Source organism: Carettochelys insculpta, chromosome 6 (assembly GCF_033958435.1).
Source record: "Carettochelys insculpta isolate YL-2023 chromosome 6, ASM3395843v1, whole genome shotgun sequence".
Classification (NCBI taxonomy): domain Eukaryota; kingdom Metazoa; phylum Chordata; order Testudines; family Carettochelyidae; genus Carettochelys; species Carettochelys insculpta.
In genome coordinates, this window is record NC_134142.1 from 24,834,055 (window position 1) to 24,852,475 (window position 18,421).

The window sequence follows — 18,421 nt, forward strand, 5'->3', positions numbered from 1 at the left end:
TTTTGTAGCTCTTCACGGTCTGCTTGGGACTTAACTAGTTGGAGCAGTTTTGTGTCATCTGAAAATTTTGCCTTTTTCCAGATCATTTGTAAATATGTTGAATATAACTAGTCCCAGTACAGACCCCTGGGGGACACCACTATTTACCTCTCTCCATTCTGAAAACTGACCGTTTATTCCTACCCTTTGTTGACGATCTTTTAACCAGTTACCAATCCAAGAGAGAACCTTCCCTCTTATCCCATGAAAGTTAACTTTGCTTAAGAGCCTTTGGTGAGGGACCTTGTCAAAGGCTTTCTGAAAATCTAAGTACACTATACCCACAGGATCTCCCCTCTCCATGTGCTTGTTGACCCTTTCAGAAAATTCTAATAGATTGGTGAGGCACAACTTCCCTTTACAAAAGCTGTGTTGACTCTTCCAACACATTATGTTAATCAATGTGTCTGACAATTCTGTTCTTTATTAGAGTTTCAAACAGTTCATCCGATACTGAAGTCAGACTGACTGGCCTGTAGTTGCCAAGATCACCACTGGAGGCCCTTTTAAAAGATTGGCATCACATTAGCTATCCTCCAGTCATCTCGAACAGAAGCTGATTTAAATGACAGGTTACAAACTACAGTTACTTTTCTATTTTCCTCACTAGGATTTAACTTCCATTTTTTAAAGGATGACTTTTTGTCTTTCACTGCCTCTTTTACTTTATTGTTTAACCACATTGGCAGTTTTTCTTACTACGTTTCCTAAATTCCCTGCATCCCCACCCCAACCTCCTGCCCTAAGCCCCTTCCTGCACTCCAAACTCCTTGGCTTGAGCCTAGAGATCCCTCTTACATTCTGAACCTCTCAAAATCAGTTAACTTTAGTTTTTGTTTTATTGAACATTTTAAAATTTTAGAGTATTTGATTACATTTTTCGCTATATATTGATTATTGTATGTGTGTGTTTGCTGGGGTGGTGCACAGGGTATACATTAGTCATGTGCCTCTTTGTTAACGGTGGTGTCAATGTGGTTCCTGGGCACGTAACTGGAGCACCAGAAATTTAGCTTTTGTATAAAAATGTAGACATCAGTAGCTCTCAAAGCTTTTACAGACAAGTTAAGTATCATTATCCCTATTTCACAAGTAAGAAAACAGGCCCGTATGTGATTTGCCTGAGGTCGCCCAATTGGCCAGCAGCAGAGTTGAGAAACTTACCTGAGTCACAACCCAGTGTTGTCCACTAGATAACACTATTTTCTTATCCCTTCTATTCATCCTTCCACCTCAATTTGACACACAAAAATTGTGAGAATAGATTTTTGTGCCAGTAGTAGTAGTTTTTCATTAGGATTTTTCAGGGCTCTGACTGCACTGTAAAAGCGACAACTGTTAAAAGAAATAGAAGCTAGCCTGCTGAAAAAAGTCTCATGCCTAGCCAGTCATGTAACAGAGACATGTTTGAAGGTTGAGAGGACAGGGTGGCCCCTTTCTTAGATATTATACAGGGTATTTCTCTTGATACTGGGTGCAGTACCTGAATTATATAGCACTGCCAAAGTTCTGATGAACCTCTGCACTAAACCATGTGAACTAGCCTACAGTCTCACCACCTCAAAAAAACTAGTTTCTTGTGACCAAACACAGAACTATCTAGAAATCTGACAATGTGACAACTGCTGTAAGTTTCTACCTGAGGAACATCCATATAAGCATCAGTCTGACAGCTGTGAACTCTCTTGTTCTTCAATCATTATACAGCACTTTAGAGAGAGAAAAATAAGCTTCCTTACCTTAATTCTATTTTCTTCAAATGGATGCAGCTACTTAGTCAGTACAGTACCAATAGGCTGTTCACCTTCATTACATACTTGGGTGACGTGTGATGTCCTTCTGGTCTTTCGTCCCTTCTCAAGTGAATTGGTATCCCACTTTTTGGCATGGCTGAGGTAACGCAGACCTAACTCAGACAAACTGCCACAGCTGAGGAGACACAGATGACTAAGAAGTATGTTAAAAAACTGTTCCCAGAAGGAAAGTTGCCTAAAGAGCCTTTTGGAGTACAGGAGCGTCTCAACATTCACGAAGGGTCCACGTTGAGAACCCTCACGTATGTTGAATTTTGCAAATATGGCAGCCTGCCCTGCAACCCCAGGAGAAGCGGTGGCTGCTGGCACACCATGCCCGGGACCTTGGGGGAAGCAGCCGCTTGGCTGCTCACAAATAATTGAATTCACAAACATTAAGTTAGCAAATTTTGAGACCCTACTGTACTGTAAACTGAACATCTGCCAGACTGTTCTTTCCCCCTAGCCATGCAGTTCCAAGCAATGTTATTCACACATCCTTTCAAAACTCAGACTTGCCTTTTGTTTTTCATATAAAGGCTATGTTCCCTCAAATCAGCAGGTATCCACTTTGAAAGGATAACATTTACAAGCAATTGTCTTGCTCCTGTGGGGGCACCTGCTGCTTCATCAGTTCAGTACTAAAGAGAAAACAAACAAGCAATAAAGACATCCCCCAAAGGGGACAGAAAAAACTCCAAACAAAAATGCTTTGAAAAAAAGCGATAGGCTCTTTGATGCAGCCAAGTCAATCATAGACCAGACCTAGGACTCTTTGTCAAAAGGCCACATCTATATATTTTGCAGAACTTAGCACAGAGATACAGTACACCAATTTACTTTTCACTGTAAGATGCTTGGAGCCACACTGCCTGTATGATAGCCAACTCCCAGGTTGAGTGAATCTGAACTATTGTGGAGTCATTGCTGGATAGTTTGTTATCTAGAAGAGAGAGTTGATTTTAATCTACATGCAACAGGAGATGGAGGGGATCTGTACCCTTGTTGAGGTGCCCCATTAACAAAATCAGGGAGACAGACGTCTTTAAAAGTTTATCCTGTTCAAATGAAGTTTTACCTCTTATACCATACCCAGGTTGTCAGAAGACTGAGTAAAGTAAACGGATGACTTTCCTTATCAGGGAAGAGAGAAGCAAGGCTGCCTGGAGGGTGAGAAAGGAAAAGGATGCTTCTCTCTGAATGGCTCAAAAGGGACTTGGTGAGGATTTTCAGAATCCAACTGAGGTACTTCAGCCACCCTCCTGCCCAAGGGCTTCAAAAGGAAAAATATTACCTCTCTTTTGTAACTGTTGAAGATGTTTTGCTCATGTCCATCTCAAGTAGATGCACGCAGGCTGCATGCAGTCACCAGAAGGTTTTCTCCTCTAGCAATACCCCTGAAGCCCCATGGCATCATGCTTTCATGGTGGTGTATATAGGGGTCGGTCAACACACTACCTCTTCCGTTCCTTCTTGACACCTACTCCAACAGAGGGAGGCAATGGGTCTTGAAATGGACATGAGCAACACATCTCACAGAACAATTACAAAAGGTGGACAACCTTTTTTCTTTCGCATACTTCACATCAGTTACAAGCAGGTGAATCCCAGGCAGCCCCTAGAAAAAGGGGTCAGAGTTCTCAGAGTTGCAAACTACAGCACTGTTCTGCTAGATGCTTGGTAACTTTCTTGGTCTCCCAGCAGTCAGAGGAACAGGAAAAGAGGCAGAAGCAAAAAAGCCCAATCTAAAGGAATTTAAAGTGTCCTCCCCGCCAGCCTGACTGCTGTTAAAATTTGAGTGCTCTTCTGTTGAATCAGCTAGCAAAGAGGTTGACTTGAGGTCACATCTTCATTAACTATACAAGAATGCTTTTCTTTAGTTCTTACTCCCATGCTTTCAGTGGCCATTGACCAGCCAGAAGTCCTGTTTTGTTGCAAGTCCTGGATGGGTCCTTGATTGACAGGCAGTTATCTAAGAACAGGAGACCTCATTTCACAATCAGGCCAGGTCCTTATATTGCTTTGCGTGTTCAGAAACAATGGCTTGGTTTTTGCTTTCTACGTGTAGAGATGTATGTTTCAAAGGAATTCCTATGAGCAGGCAGAATATTGCCTTTACTCTCCCTCAGAAAACTGATGCTGTGTTGGAGATCTGAAGAGTCTATTCACCCTGAGCCAGATGGGCTCATAACTTGGGAACCCACCAAGAGACTGATATTATTCAGTAGTATTGCCACTGAGCAGATGAAGAAAACCTTTCCATCACAGGAAGGAAAAAAACAAACAAACAAACGATGGATGTTTAGCTGATGATCTACCAACTGCTCCTGGCATAGGATCAATCAGAAGTACTGAAAAAGGCTGAAATGAAGCAGGGCACTGTCTCCATGCAAGCTACCCTCCCACCAGTTAGGCAGGGAAGCGCGTGCTGTAGTTTGATTACTCAAGATTTTTATTCCCTTGAAACCCTCCTCAACATGCAAAGAGAAGAAGCCAAAATCTTGGGAGGAAAGGAAGTCTCAGAGCGCTGAGAAACTTCTCCCTACTTGTTGGATGTAGCAAGGGGACCAGAGCTGACAGTCTGTTGGATCTGGGGGCAGCAGCATCACAAGAGGACTCTCACATGTACTTCTGAAACACAGAAGAAAGATAGCTATCCCCTCCACCAAGGACAGACAGGCTGTTCTGGTGAAGCAATGAGCTCCTAACTTAAGTAGAGCTAATACTGGATACACTCAGGTTTTTGCATTTAAAAAAAAAAAAAAGCATTCCAGGCAGAGACTAACACACTCACTAGACATACACATGGTGGGTGGAAGTCTGCCTAGAGAGAGTTATCTGAAGAAAGGAAAGATGTCTTTCTTTCCATCACAGGGAATCCTGAGAAGACAGTTTCCTCTTTCTGTAACTTCAAAGACAATGAGCAGCCCTCTGGCACCTTACAGACTAACATATTTTGGAGCATCAGCTTTCGTGGGCAAAAGACCCACTTCATCAGATGCATGATGTAACTGGTGTTCTTCGAGATGTGCTGCTCATGTCCATTTAAGATAGACATGTGTCCTTGCCACATGTGCCAATGCACCAAGATTTTCCCTCAGCAGTATCCATAGGGGGACCAGCTCCAGTACCCTGCAGTGGCACGCATATGCTGCGCTATATAGGATGTAGCTGGACCCCCTTCCTTCTTGCCATAAACGCTGGGCTATGGGGAATGATGGCAGGATGCTGAATAGATGTTAGCAACATCTCAATGAACACCAGTGACAGAAACATAACTTTTGAAGTGCTTGCTCATGTCCATTCAATGTAGATAGCTGCAAACAGTATCTCTGTTGGTGGGTAGGAGAAGGACATGAGAATTGCAACAGTGCTGTTTGTTCTTGTGGGCTTGTTGCATAATGGTGTACTGATTTGTGAAAGTGTGAACGGAGCACCTGGTTACCACCTTACAGATGTCCTGAATAAGGATATGAGCAAGGAATGCTGTCCTCTGGTTGGGTGTGCTCTGACCAGTGGAGGCAGCTGGGCACCTGCCAACTCAGAATACATCCAACTGCATTAGAGTTTGAGATCCACCAGTGCAGACACCAGGAGGCCCATTTATCCTCTGTGTACCTGATGGAGATAGGATCATCTCTGAAAGGATTTCATCGACTCCAAGTGAAAAGTGAGAGCTCTCCTGACATCAAGGGCATGAGATTTGCTATTCCTCACTGGTCTTGTATGGCCTGGGAGAGAAACCTGGGAGGAAGATGTTCTGACCCACATGGAACACAGATCACTTTAGGCAGGAAGGCTGGATGAGGACAAAGCTGGACCTTAGCCTTAAGGAAAGGCAGTATATGGAGGCTCCAAAGTCAAGGCCCACAGCTCAGAGACTTTACTAACTGGACTTTGCTATATAAAGTTGGTCTGGTCACAGGTTCGTGGCTCTCCAGAATTCACTCTGGATTCAACCATGAAGTAGCCAGGCCTCAAGGTGCAACGATGTCAGCTCAGGATGTAGTAGACAACTGTGATCCTGGGATAGTAGATCCAGCAGACTGGCAGTAGCCATGGTGGCAGTACTACTAAGGTCATTAGGGTGCTGACCCAATGCTGGCACAGCCTACCAGGAAATTAGAGAATGTCTTGTCCTGCCTGATCTTCATTAGGACTTGGGAGAGAAGAGGAACTGGGGGAAAGGCATAGAACAACCCCTGCATCCATGGCATGAAAAAGCCATCTGATAGGGATCCTTTGCTTGAGCCTACCTGGAGCAGAAAGTACAGCATTACCTGTTGTGTCTGGTGGCGAAAAGGTCCACCTGGGGAGAGCTCCACTTCCATAAGAGAATGGTGGTGACTTACAGATAGAGAGCCCATTCATGGTGAGAGGAGAGCTGCCTGCTTAACTTGTTAGCCAAGCAGTTCCTAGCTCCCAGGAGGTGGTGTGCCTCCAGATGACTATTGTGCTGGATACAGAAGTCACAGATTGCAGTCTGATTGCTTCATGGCCAGAGTGCTGAGGAGATGGGCTCTCCCCATTAGTTGACGTAAAACATCACGGTCGTATTGCCCATGAGGACTCTGATCACTCTGCCTAACAGGTGAGGCAGGAAAAAAAAAAAGTTACACATCCTGCACAACCCTCTGAGCTCCTTGATGTTTATACAGAGAGTTGTTTCTTCCAGGGACCACCCACCTTGGATTCGGAAGTCACCTAGATGATGTTTTTTCCAGGGACCATCCACCGTGGATTCAGAAATCACCCCATCTGAGGTCCAAGACATGGGAGATCAGCTTGGCAGAGTGGACAGTGGCCTAAAATGGGACACCCAGCAACATGTTTTCTGGTTAATCCACCAGGTGAGTGAGCTGAGAACTGAAGCTAGGATGGTTACTACCTTGGGTTAAGGACACCTGGAGAGTGCATAGACAGATGCTAGCCGTAGCTGGAAAGGAAGCAGCCTGAGCCTGACATACTGAACCACATCAGTACATGCCACCATATGACCAAGTTCAAGTCAGACCATGGCCAAGGTGAGCAGCAAGGCAGGCACTTGAGCCTTGGAGGTCCATCAGGGAGCCAAACCTGTCTGGCAGGAAGGATGCGATCACTGAAGCTGAGTCAAGCACTGGGCTGATAAACTTGATCTGAATAGGCACTAAACTGTGTGATTTGTTGTTTAACAGGCCAAGGCAACATCAGGGCAGGAGCCACAGATCTATGCCCTTGCAGATCTTGGAACAGGAGCTGCCTTTGATAAGCCAGTTGTCCAGGTATATTTAGATCTGTATCCCTTTGAGCTGAAGGTCTCTACAACCCACACACATCTGGCCAAATGAGAAAGACCACAAACAGATAGTGATTCGCACTTACTGTAAGTTACAGAAAGCCCCTGTATCTCTTGAAGATTACTATATGAAACTAATCCTCTGCTAGGTGAAGGATGGACTGATCCAAGAAGTGGGGGTTTAGGGGTGATGTAATCCAGGAAGGCCATGCAAAGCTTGAAATTCATCATGTAGTGGTTTAAAGTCTCATAGGCCCAAGGTCACCCTTGACCTTGGGAATTAAAGAGTAAACCCTTTGGTTCCTGTAATGGTGTGGCAACTCCTACACCCTTCCTATCTGCAGCAACTCTTCAACTTCATAAACACTCTTTGAGAAGAGTCCCTGAAAAGGGTGGCATGGAGGCGAGTTAGAGGGCTTAGTCCTGCTGCACCATATTGAGGAACCAATGGTCTGTCATTAGAATACACCAAGCAGGGAGAAAAAGATGTAAACAACAGCAGGAAGAAGGATCCTGATAGCTGGGAAGTATGGCATCCTTGGGCACACCCACCAAAGGGGCGTTTGGATGCAGGTTTCGAATGGGTGGAGCACCCCTATGATAGAGGTTGGGGCTGCCTGCCCTGTCTCTTCCTAAAACCCCTATATTTACTCTAGGCCAAGTCCTCCCGGGACTGGGAAGACTGGGGCAAGGATGGCTGCATCTTCAGCTTGTTATGTACAGGACCAAGGACATAATAGCCCATGGTCCATAGGTTGTGCGTGAGTCCTGCAAAACATGCAAACAGGGCAACCCGTTGAAGGGAAGACCCTGGATCAACTCTTGGGCTTCAAAGGAGAGGGCTGAAAGCTACAGCCAGGATGCCTACCCCATGAAGACCAGTCACCATGGTACAAACTATGGAGTCCAAGGCAGTCAAAGCCACCTGGAGTGCTGCTCTAGCTGCCTCATCTGTCTGGACTCAGAATTCTTTAGAGCAGAGCTTCTCAAACTTTGTGATACCGTAAGCCCCTAAAATGCTAAATGAGTGTGTGTGATCCCCACCCACCTACCCTCTCTGCTCCACAAGTACAGATAATCATTTTCTTGGGATTAGGATTGGACAAGAGATGTGCCAATAACTTTTGATAACTAATTTATTGGAAATAGAAAAAAATAAATATCAAAAGCTTGAGCTTGTTTATTGTTGCATAGTTTTGCATTACATGTATAACGCGACCCCGCTCTTATGTGGCCGACCCCCAATTCCTACAGTAAACCCTCAAAATGCGATTTTGAGTTGGGCTTAACCTGCATTAAAGCAAGTAGAACGCAACTCAAAAATCTTGCTCCCCTGGCCCAACTCCCCACCACCACTTGCCACCCACGCATGGCTCCAGTTCACTTCTCAACCCTGCCTCTGGCTCCTGCTCACCACCCCCCAGGTGCAGTTCCGGCTCAACCCCCCTGCCAGTTCACCACCCATGCCCGGCTCAATCCACCCCCACATGTGGCCCCAGTTCCATCCTCCCCCCCCGCTTCAAACCAACCCCCTCCCCTCCCCCCCCCACCCCGTTTCAAACCCCGCATGCGTGGCCCGGCTCACCACCCCATGCGCAGGTCCAGCTCAACTCCACCCCTCGCCCTTCTGCAGCCCTAACCCACCCCAGGCTTATCCCACCTGTCCCCAACCCACCACCAGGCTTAGCCCTTCTCAACTGCCCTGTCCGCTGCACCCCACCCTCCCCGAGGACTTACCATTCTGCTGCTTCCCTAGCTGCAGAATGTGTTCTGCCAGGGAAAAAGCCAAACCCTGACTTATGCATTTTTGCAAGAGAAAAACCAAATCCAGCTGCGACCCCACCCCCAAGGGGTCAGGATCCACAGTTTAAGAAATACAGCTTTAGAGAGCGAGGGCTCAAATTTAATCATTGACCACCACCTTCTAATATTGTAGTGGATTATGAGGGCCATGCAGAACTAGGGGCTTGAGGATGAATAGTTTCCAGCCAGAGAAATCAAGCTCTGAATCCTTATTTCTCAAGGTAGCCCCAGGTTGCCCTTGCTGCTCCTCGTGGTTTATTGCTTCAACTACAAGGGATTTAGTGGCACTGTGGGTATACAAGCACTCATGACCATTAGCAGGGCGCAAGTACTTTGCCTCTACCCAGTTGGAAGTGGTGAGGAGGGATCCGCCACAAGACAACAGTAAATCCTGGTAATCAGAGTGTGAAGAGGCCAGACCACTCTAGCCAGGGCTACCAAGCCAAGCATTCCAAAGAGGGCATCCTCAAGTTATTCCAGCTCCTCCACCTGAATATTTATGTTAGAGGCAAACTCTCTTTAGGAAAGTCTTTGTGGGCCCTAGCATCTTCTGCTGATAGGAATAAGGGGATTTTGAGTTGGCGGGGTCCTTTGGAAAAGGACCCGTCTGGACGAGCCACACGGCAGCGAAATACAGCAATTTCGAAGAGCTGCAGCTGGCGGCATGCTAATGAGGTGCCGAATGCACGGCCATTTCAAAGTTTTGTTTCAGTGTAGATATAGCCTTACTGTTCTAAATGAATGGGTTTTCAGTGTCCACTCTTCTTTTTGGCTACCAATTTTAAACATAGCAGCATTACACATCAAAAGCACCAGATGTGGAAGTACCTTTGTTGCCTCTGCTCCTCCTGCAGTTCTTGGGGCTCTTCACCACTCAAGCCCTAAGTCCCAGCACAATTCCAGAAAGGAATGAAGCGGTGATTCACTGAGGGGCTTCAAGAGTGCAGGAAGAGACTCAAGAGCCCTCTCCTTGTCCTAAGAGTAGAGGGAAGGAAAAATTAGAGCAACCACAAGCCACTGAATTCTTTCCTCTCTCCTTTAAGAATGGCTTGTGCTGAGGGGCAAAAACACACTACCTGCTGACTGCAGCAGTTCTGATTGGCAGCAAAAGGGAGGAAAAAAATGAAAATAAGAGTTCTCCAACTCAGGAAATATGCCCCGTCAGCAGCCTGTATGGGCTTACAGGTGTTTTAACTGCAGGCTCTGTGAACCAGGGGTGTCCTTTTACATTTTGACTGAGTGGTAAGCTTTTAGCTTTCAACCCCAAGCAGCTGAGCTCCCCTGGTCATGGCTTAAGGTCAGGTCCACCAGAGTGGAGCTGGATATGTCTCCCACCATGCTGAAGCACCAATCCAAGAGCCTCTAGGGGGGCTGAGACTCCAAGTCTTAATGTGCCCCTCCAGCCCCACAGCAAATGTGCTTGGACCTCAGGGCTTCAGACCCATGTGGCACTGAAGCCTCAGCCCTGTGAGAAGGCACCTCAGTACTGAATTCCCCACTGGAGGGCTGAAAGTCCTGAGCCTCAGAGCCCTGCTGTCTGCTGAGAAAACTCTGTCTGGATTTGGGCCATGCTACCTACTGACCACCTCCTATACAGGCCATATCAATTTGCTGATGTTCCTGAAGAAAGCTGAAAGTGAAAATGGTGGAAACAGTTTTCAAATTAGCTGGGACCTGTTTAAAGTATTTGAAGCCCAAAGACATACGTTTTAGGAACAGAATCTTAAGTCCCATGCAAGCACAACTAAAGTTCCTCCCCTTACCTCTGCTGACTATGTGACTGTCAGGTGGAATACAAAATGTACAACAATAACTGGGCCATCAAATGTGCATGATGCATAAGACAACACACAGGCTAATGTCCCATCTAAAACTTTCTTGCAATTACAAATAGTTGCAACATGTGGCCCCAGCAAAGCTTTTCTCCCCTTACCTCAACTTGCTTGCAGTCTCAGTGGCATGATGCAGGTTCTTGTGGATAGACTGGCAGCGTTGGTACCCGAAGGTTAAATTCCTCCTGCTTGCATTATCCTACAAGTCCACAATAGGAGGTGCTGAATCAAAGAAGTGCAGCACTCAAGAACAAGATGTGCCAGTTATATTTTTAAAAGCTATTCCAAGAATTTAAATTATAGAAGCTATTAAAGTTTATTCAGTTTGAATATAGGAACCATTCACCAGTTACATAATAATTGTGAACCCCCCTTGCTTTTGGTAAGGAGAGTCAGGACCTACTCAGGGAAACCAATACTCTGAACAAACCACTCAATGGGATCTCTGCTTTTGCACATACAATATGCACACTGGGTGACAATGCTAATGTTTCTATATAATAGATCAATTCAGAATACAATTAAACAACATGGCCTCAAAAGGCATTCTTGTTCTAATGGCAAAACTGGTTAAAGATTAAGTGCAATGCATGCTACATCCTAAGCCAACTTAAAGGTCACACTGAACAAAAAAAGCACCTTCCCTCCCCGTGAGAATATACTTTAATAGAGATGCTCAGACACCATGAATGCTATATTAAAATACAGATAAAAAGTTTACTTAGTAACACCAGACTAAGTTCTCCTTGCCTCCTTCCCAAAATGCCACATTGACCATCAGTTTCTGCAGGAAATGTGTATTAGCATTTAACTATGAACCACTAACCCCCAAAAATGTAACCGTTAAAAATCCCAAACTAATACTGCTTTACTTGATGTAAATTTTAAGTTAGTTAGCCCATCACTCCACTATTCTTCTACTCCTGAAACAACCCTCAAGCCAGAGATTCAGGGTTTTAGGAATAAAATTAAATTACTCATAGATGAATATCCTTCCTTGCAATTTGTAAATTGGCCTATGTGTTGTGCAAGCATTTAATATTGCTAATTCAAAGTTCAACAACTTGAAAAAAGTTGCACTACTCAATTTTAACCTTGTAAAGTACCACCTTATCACAGGTGCTGACTGAGGTCTACAAACTTTTTACTGCCACAAACCTTTCAGAACATTCTTCAGGCTTTTTTTAGACATTTAAAACAATACCTATGCATTTTTTGTGCATAGTCTTGTGTTTATTATTCGTTCATTGTTTGCTACAGTACATAACAGGGTTTCTCACTCAACATTTATAAACAAACGTGTTAGTAGTCACTTCCAATCAGACCATCAAAATAATATACATGTTAAAACTCGGGAGGGTTACTGGAAATTTTCATGTATTTCATTCTGTGCTTCAAAAAAACAAAAAAAACAAAAAAAACACAAACCTCCATTACTATGCCTGGTCCAAACAACAAATGGTTGTCTCAGTATTCTGGTGTCACCATTCAAACCCACACACCCACCCAACCCACTGACTACATAAAAAAGCAGACATGCACAAACCTCCCCCTCTAGCCACCTTTTACCTTGGCTATGGAGAAAACCACTATCATTCCACCAATTGACTGAGAAAAAACTGCCAAAAGCCTCCAACTTCATTATTCCAATGACTAGGAGCCCAGGTCACTCCCAAATCCAGGATTACGGGTCACCAGTCCTGACTAAAATTACACCTTTGGTATACCATGTTTTGCTACAGATACATTACTTAATCAAAAATCATTGTAATTGAATGCAAAAGTAAAGGAAACTTGAGTTTTATTTAAGCTTCCAAGTTCTGGGAGGTTCAAGAACTATAACTATTTTGGACAAAAAAGAAAATAGACTGTGCTTACAGATCATCTTCTGCCATACTCTTTCTTTAGGACCACTGTTTTATTGTTGTCCTTTCTATTACATGGGATGTACATATTATCAGGTGTTAATAAAAGGTCAGTGCCTGTACAATACATTCTACAACTGAGCACCACTTTCCGTAACTGAACAGGCAAAGAGAAATTACACTGAACATCAGCATCTGGCAGTATTTTTCCAAAAAAAGTGACTAAAATGGGTTTAAATTGATTAACACTATTAAATCACATCTAATATTTGATACTACATGATTTCATTACAGCTATACGATACAATTATACAAAAATGTGTTAACATCAAAGAATACAACCAAAATTAAGATAGCAAACAAAACCTATATAACTTTTTCTTTACAGGAAAATACTTTTGAAGTATGCATGTAACTGCCCATTCTTTTAAAGAAAATCTACTGCAAGCAAAGTTATCAACCTCCAGAAAAATCACACATAGCATTACTAAGCATATCCCCAAAAAGTGTACAATATGCACACTTGGAAAATACAAAATTAAAAAAATTGTAAGCAACAGGTGAGCTTCATATTTATAAGAATGTGAAAAGAAGTCCAATTTTAGCACTGTTGTATAAAGAATTGTCTCTTTTTGATGCAAGTTCATGAACTGTCCCCTCCTGTTGGGAGCACACTTTACAAAACACCATGTTCTTGGATTACAGAGCAAGGTAGAGCATCTTAGCAACGTCATCTTAAAGTTTTTATTTATTTACTACTTTATCAAAATGCGTCCTTTAGGTGGGTAAGGTTCTTTTTTAAAATTCTTTCCTAGAAACAATATACAAAGGAGAGGCATATTTATTCCCACACTCCTGGTAAGATGCTTTGAGAGTTCAAGAGCTCTCTTCTCACTTTCACTGGTTGTTTTTGGCCTTGGCATGTGTTAAGATGTGAGATTTCAGGTTAGTTGACTGAGCAAACTTCTTATTACATCCGTCAAACGGGCACACATAGGGCCTGTCGCCAGTGTGAATTCGCACATGTGTGCGTAAATTGAAGTCCAGTGAAAATCGCTTTCCACATCCTTCAAACGTGCACTGTTGAAAGGAAAGATCAAAAATTAAACAAAGACACTCTCAACAGGAGAAACAGATACCTGGTAAGTCAGCAAGAGATTCTTGCTAGTGTTACTGGATTTCCTTTATAAAAACTTTATGTCCTGATACTGCAGTCCATTTTCCCTGAAACTCCGAGTAGAACCAATGGGCCTTTGCCTGAGGCAAAAAAATGCAGGTCTTGGCATATAAACACTGCATTCATTACATCTTATTTAAACACACAGGCTTTATTTTTCAGTGAAAGCCTAAAGAGAAAAATGGTGACTAGTGTCTTCTTAAATTAGATGTAATATACATAGTAGATTACTATGAAGAATAATTCTGGAGACAGCAAGGCTCTAAGCTTGCAAAATGCAAGCACTTTAAACACTACTTCTTTGCATCCCTGATATTTAGCTAAAATTAAGAATTAAGTCTACTGAAAATTAGAAGTGAACTATGAACTACAATACAGTAATGCCTCGAATTACCCAGAGGTTGCGTCCTGGGAGGGCGGGGGGGAGCTGGCATTCCCCTGGCTAAGGGGGGGTGGCGGGGGGCAGCAGCTGGGGCCTCTGCAGAGCACTGGAGGAAGCCAGGAAGCAGCCGTGCTCTACAGCCATTGCAGCTGCCTGCTTCCTCTGCCGGGGAGAAGCAGCGTGGCTGATGGCTCCAGCTGCCAGCTTCCCCCAGCTGGGGTAAGTGTGAGAGGGCACGCACACAGCCCCCCAGCTTCTCCCAGCTGTGTGCCCACTGGGTTCTCCCAGCTGGGAGCTATGGGGTGTTGGTTTGGATCTGCACATAACTTGCATTAATGCGAGGTACGCACAAATTGAAATCATGCTTCATGGGTTTACTGTAGAATTAAATAACCAATTATTCAAGTCAATTTGTTTTTTCACTTCTTCTCAGTCTTTCAGTGAGAAAAAGCTCTAGCTCTAAGCACTGCAAACCATACCCACTCTGAAACTCATGCTAGTGCAGAGTTAGCTTATACAGCGACGAATGGTGTAGATCAGGATACCAATGCTCCTTCATTTACATTGGCTACATGTGTTGGTTCTGACCTACGAAGGTTTAAAAGGCTGAGGACTTGCATATTTCAGCCTGTCTTTCCCCCGTAACTGCTAATAGTGGCAGCAATGGAACCTCCTTGGTTTGGCAGAGTAACAGACGGCTGAAAAGAGTCCACTTTAGAACATGGCACAGCATTTCCCCCTCCCCAACTCCAAAAGGCAGCTAGACGCCACTCAGCTGCACAGACTCTGAAAGACTTTGCCACTTCTGCCATGTTTTTAGGGAGAGAGGGGCATGGCAAAATAAAAGTTATTTTTGCATGTGATGGGCTACTGTTCAGGTAAGATATTATACAAGTTGTTCCCACACGGGAGGTGAGAAATTAACTCATACTTTATACCAATGTTTCTCAAAGTGTGATACAAGTACCACCAACTGTACGCAAAAGGATTTCAAGGGGTACACAAGAAGATAAGTTATTAAAAACCAGGATATAAGCACTGGGACGGCATTAGGAGAAGGAGTACACCAATAAAGCCAAAATCCCTAAAGGGGTACGCGAATGTCAATGTCCATTTGGTCATATTACTGAATACTTTACACAACTGAAAATTATAGATTCTAATGCGAAAAGGAACCACTGTGATAATCTACCTAAAGACTCACTTAGAAGCAGATAATTCAGATGACTTGAGGCCTTAATTCTTAAAAGCTACTAGGAACAATATTTAGAGGCTTTAAAAATCAAACAGAATGGCTATGTCCACACTAGCATTCCTTTTTCAAAAGAGGCATGCAAATGAAGGAAAGTGAAAATGCAAATGAGACAAATGTACATATCTAGCACCTCATTTGCATGTTATTCTTTCAAAAGAGCATCTTTCGGAAGAAACTAATCAGCGTAGATGCAGCTCTTTCGAAAGTAAACCTTAATCTTCAAAAGAACCCTTCTCCCTAAAAAAATAAAGGACCAGATATGTAAATCTGTGCCTCATTTGCATTGTCAATCCCCTTCATTTGCATGCCTCTTGAAAGAGGAATGCTGGTGTAGATGTCACCAAAAATGTGGCTAGTTTGGAGGGTTTCTGTATTAAAGAACCTCATGTTTAGAGTATCAGTTTGTGTCTCATGACAAATTAGTTTCTTGAACAAATGAAAATACATATCTTAACTGAACTGACGTACATTACTTATTTCGGCATGGTGTACAATTCAGAATCTAAAAAAATTTTGAATGGTATTTACCAAATAAAATAGGCTGGGGACCTCTGGTGGCAGGAACCCAAGTGTCCCCTACATTGGTTGTCACAGCACAAGAGGATATTCAGCAGTCAGTTGATGGTTTTAAATTTGTAAGCTAACACTCAGAACTTGAAAGTTAAGCATTCTGATTAGCCAATGGTGTATCAAACAGCACAAGAAACAAAAAAGTGACAATATGGGGAACATTAAAAAAGGTGAGAATTTTTCGCCCCATTACTGTCCAGCATCCCCACAACAGATTTTTTTTAAAAGTAAAGCTATTCAGGCATTTTGTTGACAAATGTGTTCCAGAAATAAGATTCTACACAAAACAAAAAATTCTCAAATTAGTATATTATCTAGCTTTAAATTCTTGAACAGCTAAGTTACATAGTATAGCTCCTTCTTATTAGTGAAAGACATTCCATTATACACCCAAATGAGCATGACCTGAGGTCTTGTCTACACTGGAAAAAAACCCATCAGACTGAAAAAAAGAGAAAAAGCAACCAGAATTTCCTCATAGTATTCAGGGTCTAATTTTCTTGCAAGTTTTCAAAAAACTAGAAGTAGACTTGAATGATTGTTACATTTTTTAACATTTGAGCGTGCTGATGTGTGCACTATAACATACCCTGCTTCCAAAATACACCTAAAATCAGATAGACAGTCATAAGCATTAATAATCACAGAAAAGAGAACTTGTGCCTCTGACCAATTTCTCTAAGGATCTGAGCCAAAACCCTCTAAAGTCAAAAAGCCTTGATTTTGCATGTCTAGATACCACACGAAATTTAATCTAGAGAAAGATACTTTATTGGAAGGGAAGCCAGGTAAGCAGAGTTTGCCCCCCACTCCCCACTTTTTTTTTTTTTTTTTTTTAAATTCAAACTACAATACTCTGCATGTCTCAGAAGTGGCCATACCTGAAAGGGCTTCTCTCCAGTATGAACTAGTTGATGTCGCTTTAGTTTGGAACTCTCCACAAAGGCTTTGCCACATTCTGCACATACGTGTACTCGAGGACCATGAGTGTGCAGGTGCTTCCTCATAGCAGAGTTGTCCCTGAACATTTTTGTGCAGCCCTTAAAGAGAACAATAAAAAAAACCTTTAGTCACTACCCAAACAAGTTCTGATTATAACATTTTTAGCATTTTCGCAGGTGACAGTTTAGTTACTCCCCCTTTTCCCTGGAAAAGTTCCTGAGAACAGAAGCTGGCACTGGGAAAAAAAGATATCCTCTCACACGGACACATTTTACTTTAACAGGTTAAAAATAAGAAATACTTTTATAGCAAAATCATCAGGGAAAAAATAACTCTTACTACTGAAAAACATTTTAAGAGACGGGGAAAAGCTTTTTTCTACTCCTACAACATTAGTGTACTACATCCAGTCAAGTTTTATGATAAACAATGCATCTGCCCCATAAGATTATATCCTATTAAACAGAAGCACACAGGTGAACAAACTGAACAAAATTTATGGTAGTCCAATGGCTAACAAAAAGGTAAAATGATGGTAGTCCACCGCTACCTTTGGTGGGCCCCATATTCTTTGATGCAAGTGATGTCTGTGTCTGTCCATCTCCTACTGTCCCTCTTTCTTCTTTCTTTGTCTGTTTCCCGTTCCTGACAGAGAAAGAAGCAAGAGGGGAAAGGAGACAGTGCTGATGTTGAGATGTCTCCTTTCCCCAACAGGTGTACCCAATCTCCACGGACCTGGGATGGGGGAGGGGGCAGTGAAGAGAACAGGAGGACACCCATCTGCACACCAGCCTCTGGCTCTGCAGCGGTTGCTGCCAGCTGCTATCAGAACAAACTGTGACTGCTCTGCTTGAAGAGGGACTGTGCCAACACTTCCCCAAACTCTTGTGTAATTTGTGTGTTGTTGTTCAATGTCCATTTGGTCATATTACTGAGTTCTACTTTAAAAACTCTACTCCTGAGAATGACTGTGGCCAGAGAAGAAGAATGTGGTATCACTGCTCTCAAGAGCTAATGCCCCATGCTAGCAGCTCCTCCCCATTGTGCTGCACCCAGTGGGGCTGCAAGACCCCAGATACAGATGTAGAAAAGGACAAGGAACGGTACAGTCGCAGGGCTGTGAGGGGATGCCACGGACTCCTGGGAGCAGCAGCACCATGTTTCTTTTTTCCCTTCAGCCACTGCAGTTTCCAGGAATGGAGCCCCACAGTTCACTGGATACTGATTTCAACCAGTGGCAAGAAAGTTGTATACATGTAGGGCTCTAAAGATGTACTACATTTATGGCATACCATATATCTGCTGGATGTTTGGTTTAGCTTGTCGAATTTTTTGTAAAGTCATTTTTGCTCATTGCAGTTCAAATTCCGAACGTTTTAATGCATGTACAGTAAGGCTACTTTATTAAAATATCAAACAATTTTCATTAAAGAGAGACCATAAAGATGGATTTTAAAAACCCTCAGAAAATAAAATTAAACAAAA

At 43.2% G+C, this 18,421-nt stretch overlaps 1 protein-coding gene across 1 annotated transcript in view; it reads right to left on the reverse strand.

Moving 5' to 3' along the window:
* Window positions 1-11,169: 11,169 nt before the first annotated feature.
* The window catches only part of YY1 (YY1 transcription factor), a 47,984-nt gene continuing 40,732 nt past the window's right edge, over window positions 11,170-18,421 (reverse strand). The window contains exons 4-5 of the mRNA XM_074996518.1: window positions 16,876-17,034; window positions 11,170-13,690 (exon numbers count right to left, since the gene is read on the reverse strand). Coding sequence (XP_074852619.1) covers window positions 13,508-13,690; window positions 16,876-17,034 — 342 coding nt within the window. The 3' untranslated portion in view covers window positions 11,170-13,507. The remainder of the gene's footprint in view (window positions 13,691-16,875; window positions 17,035-18,421) is intronic.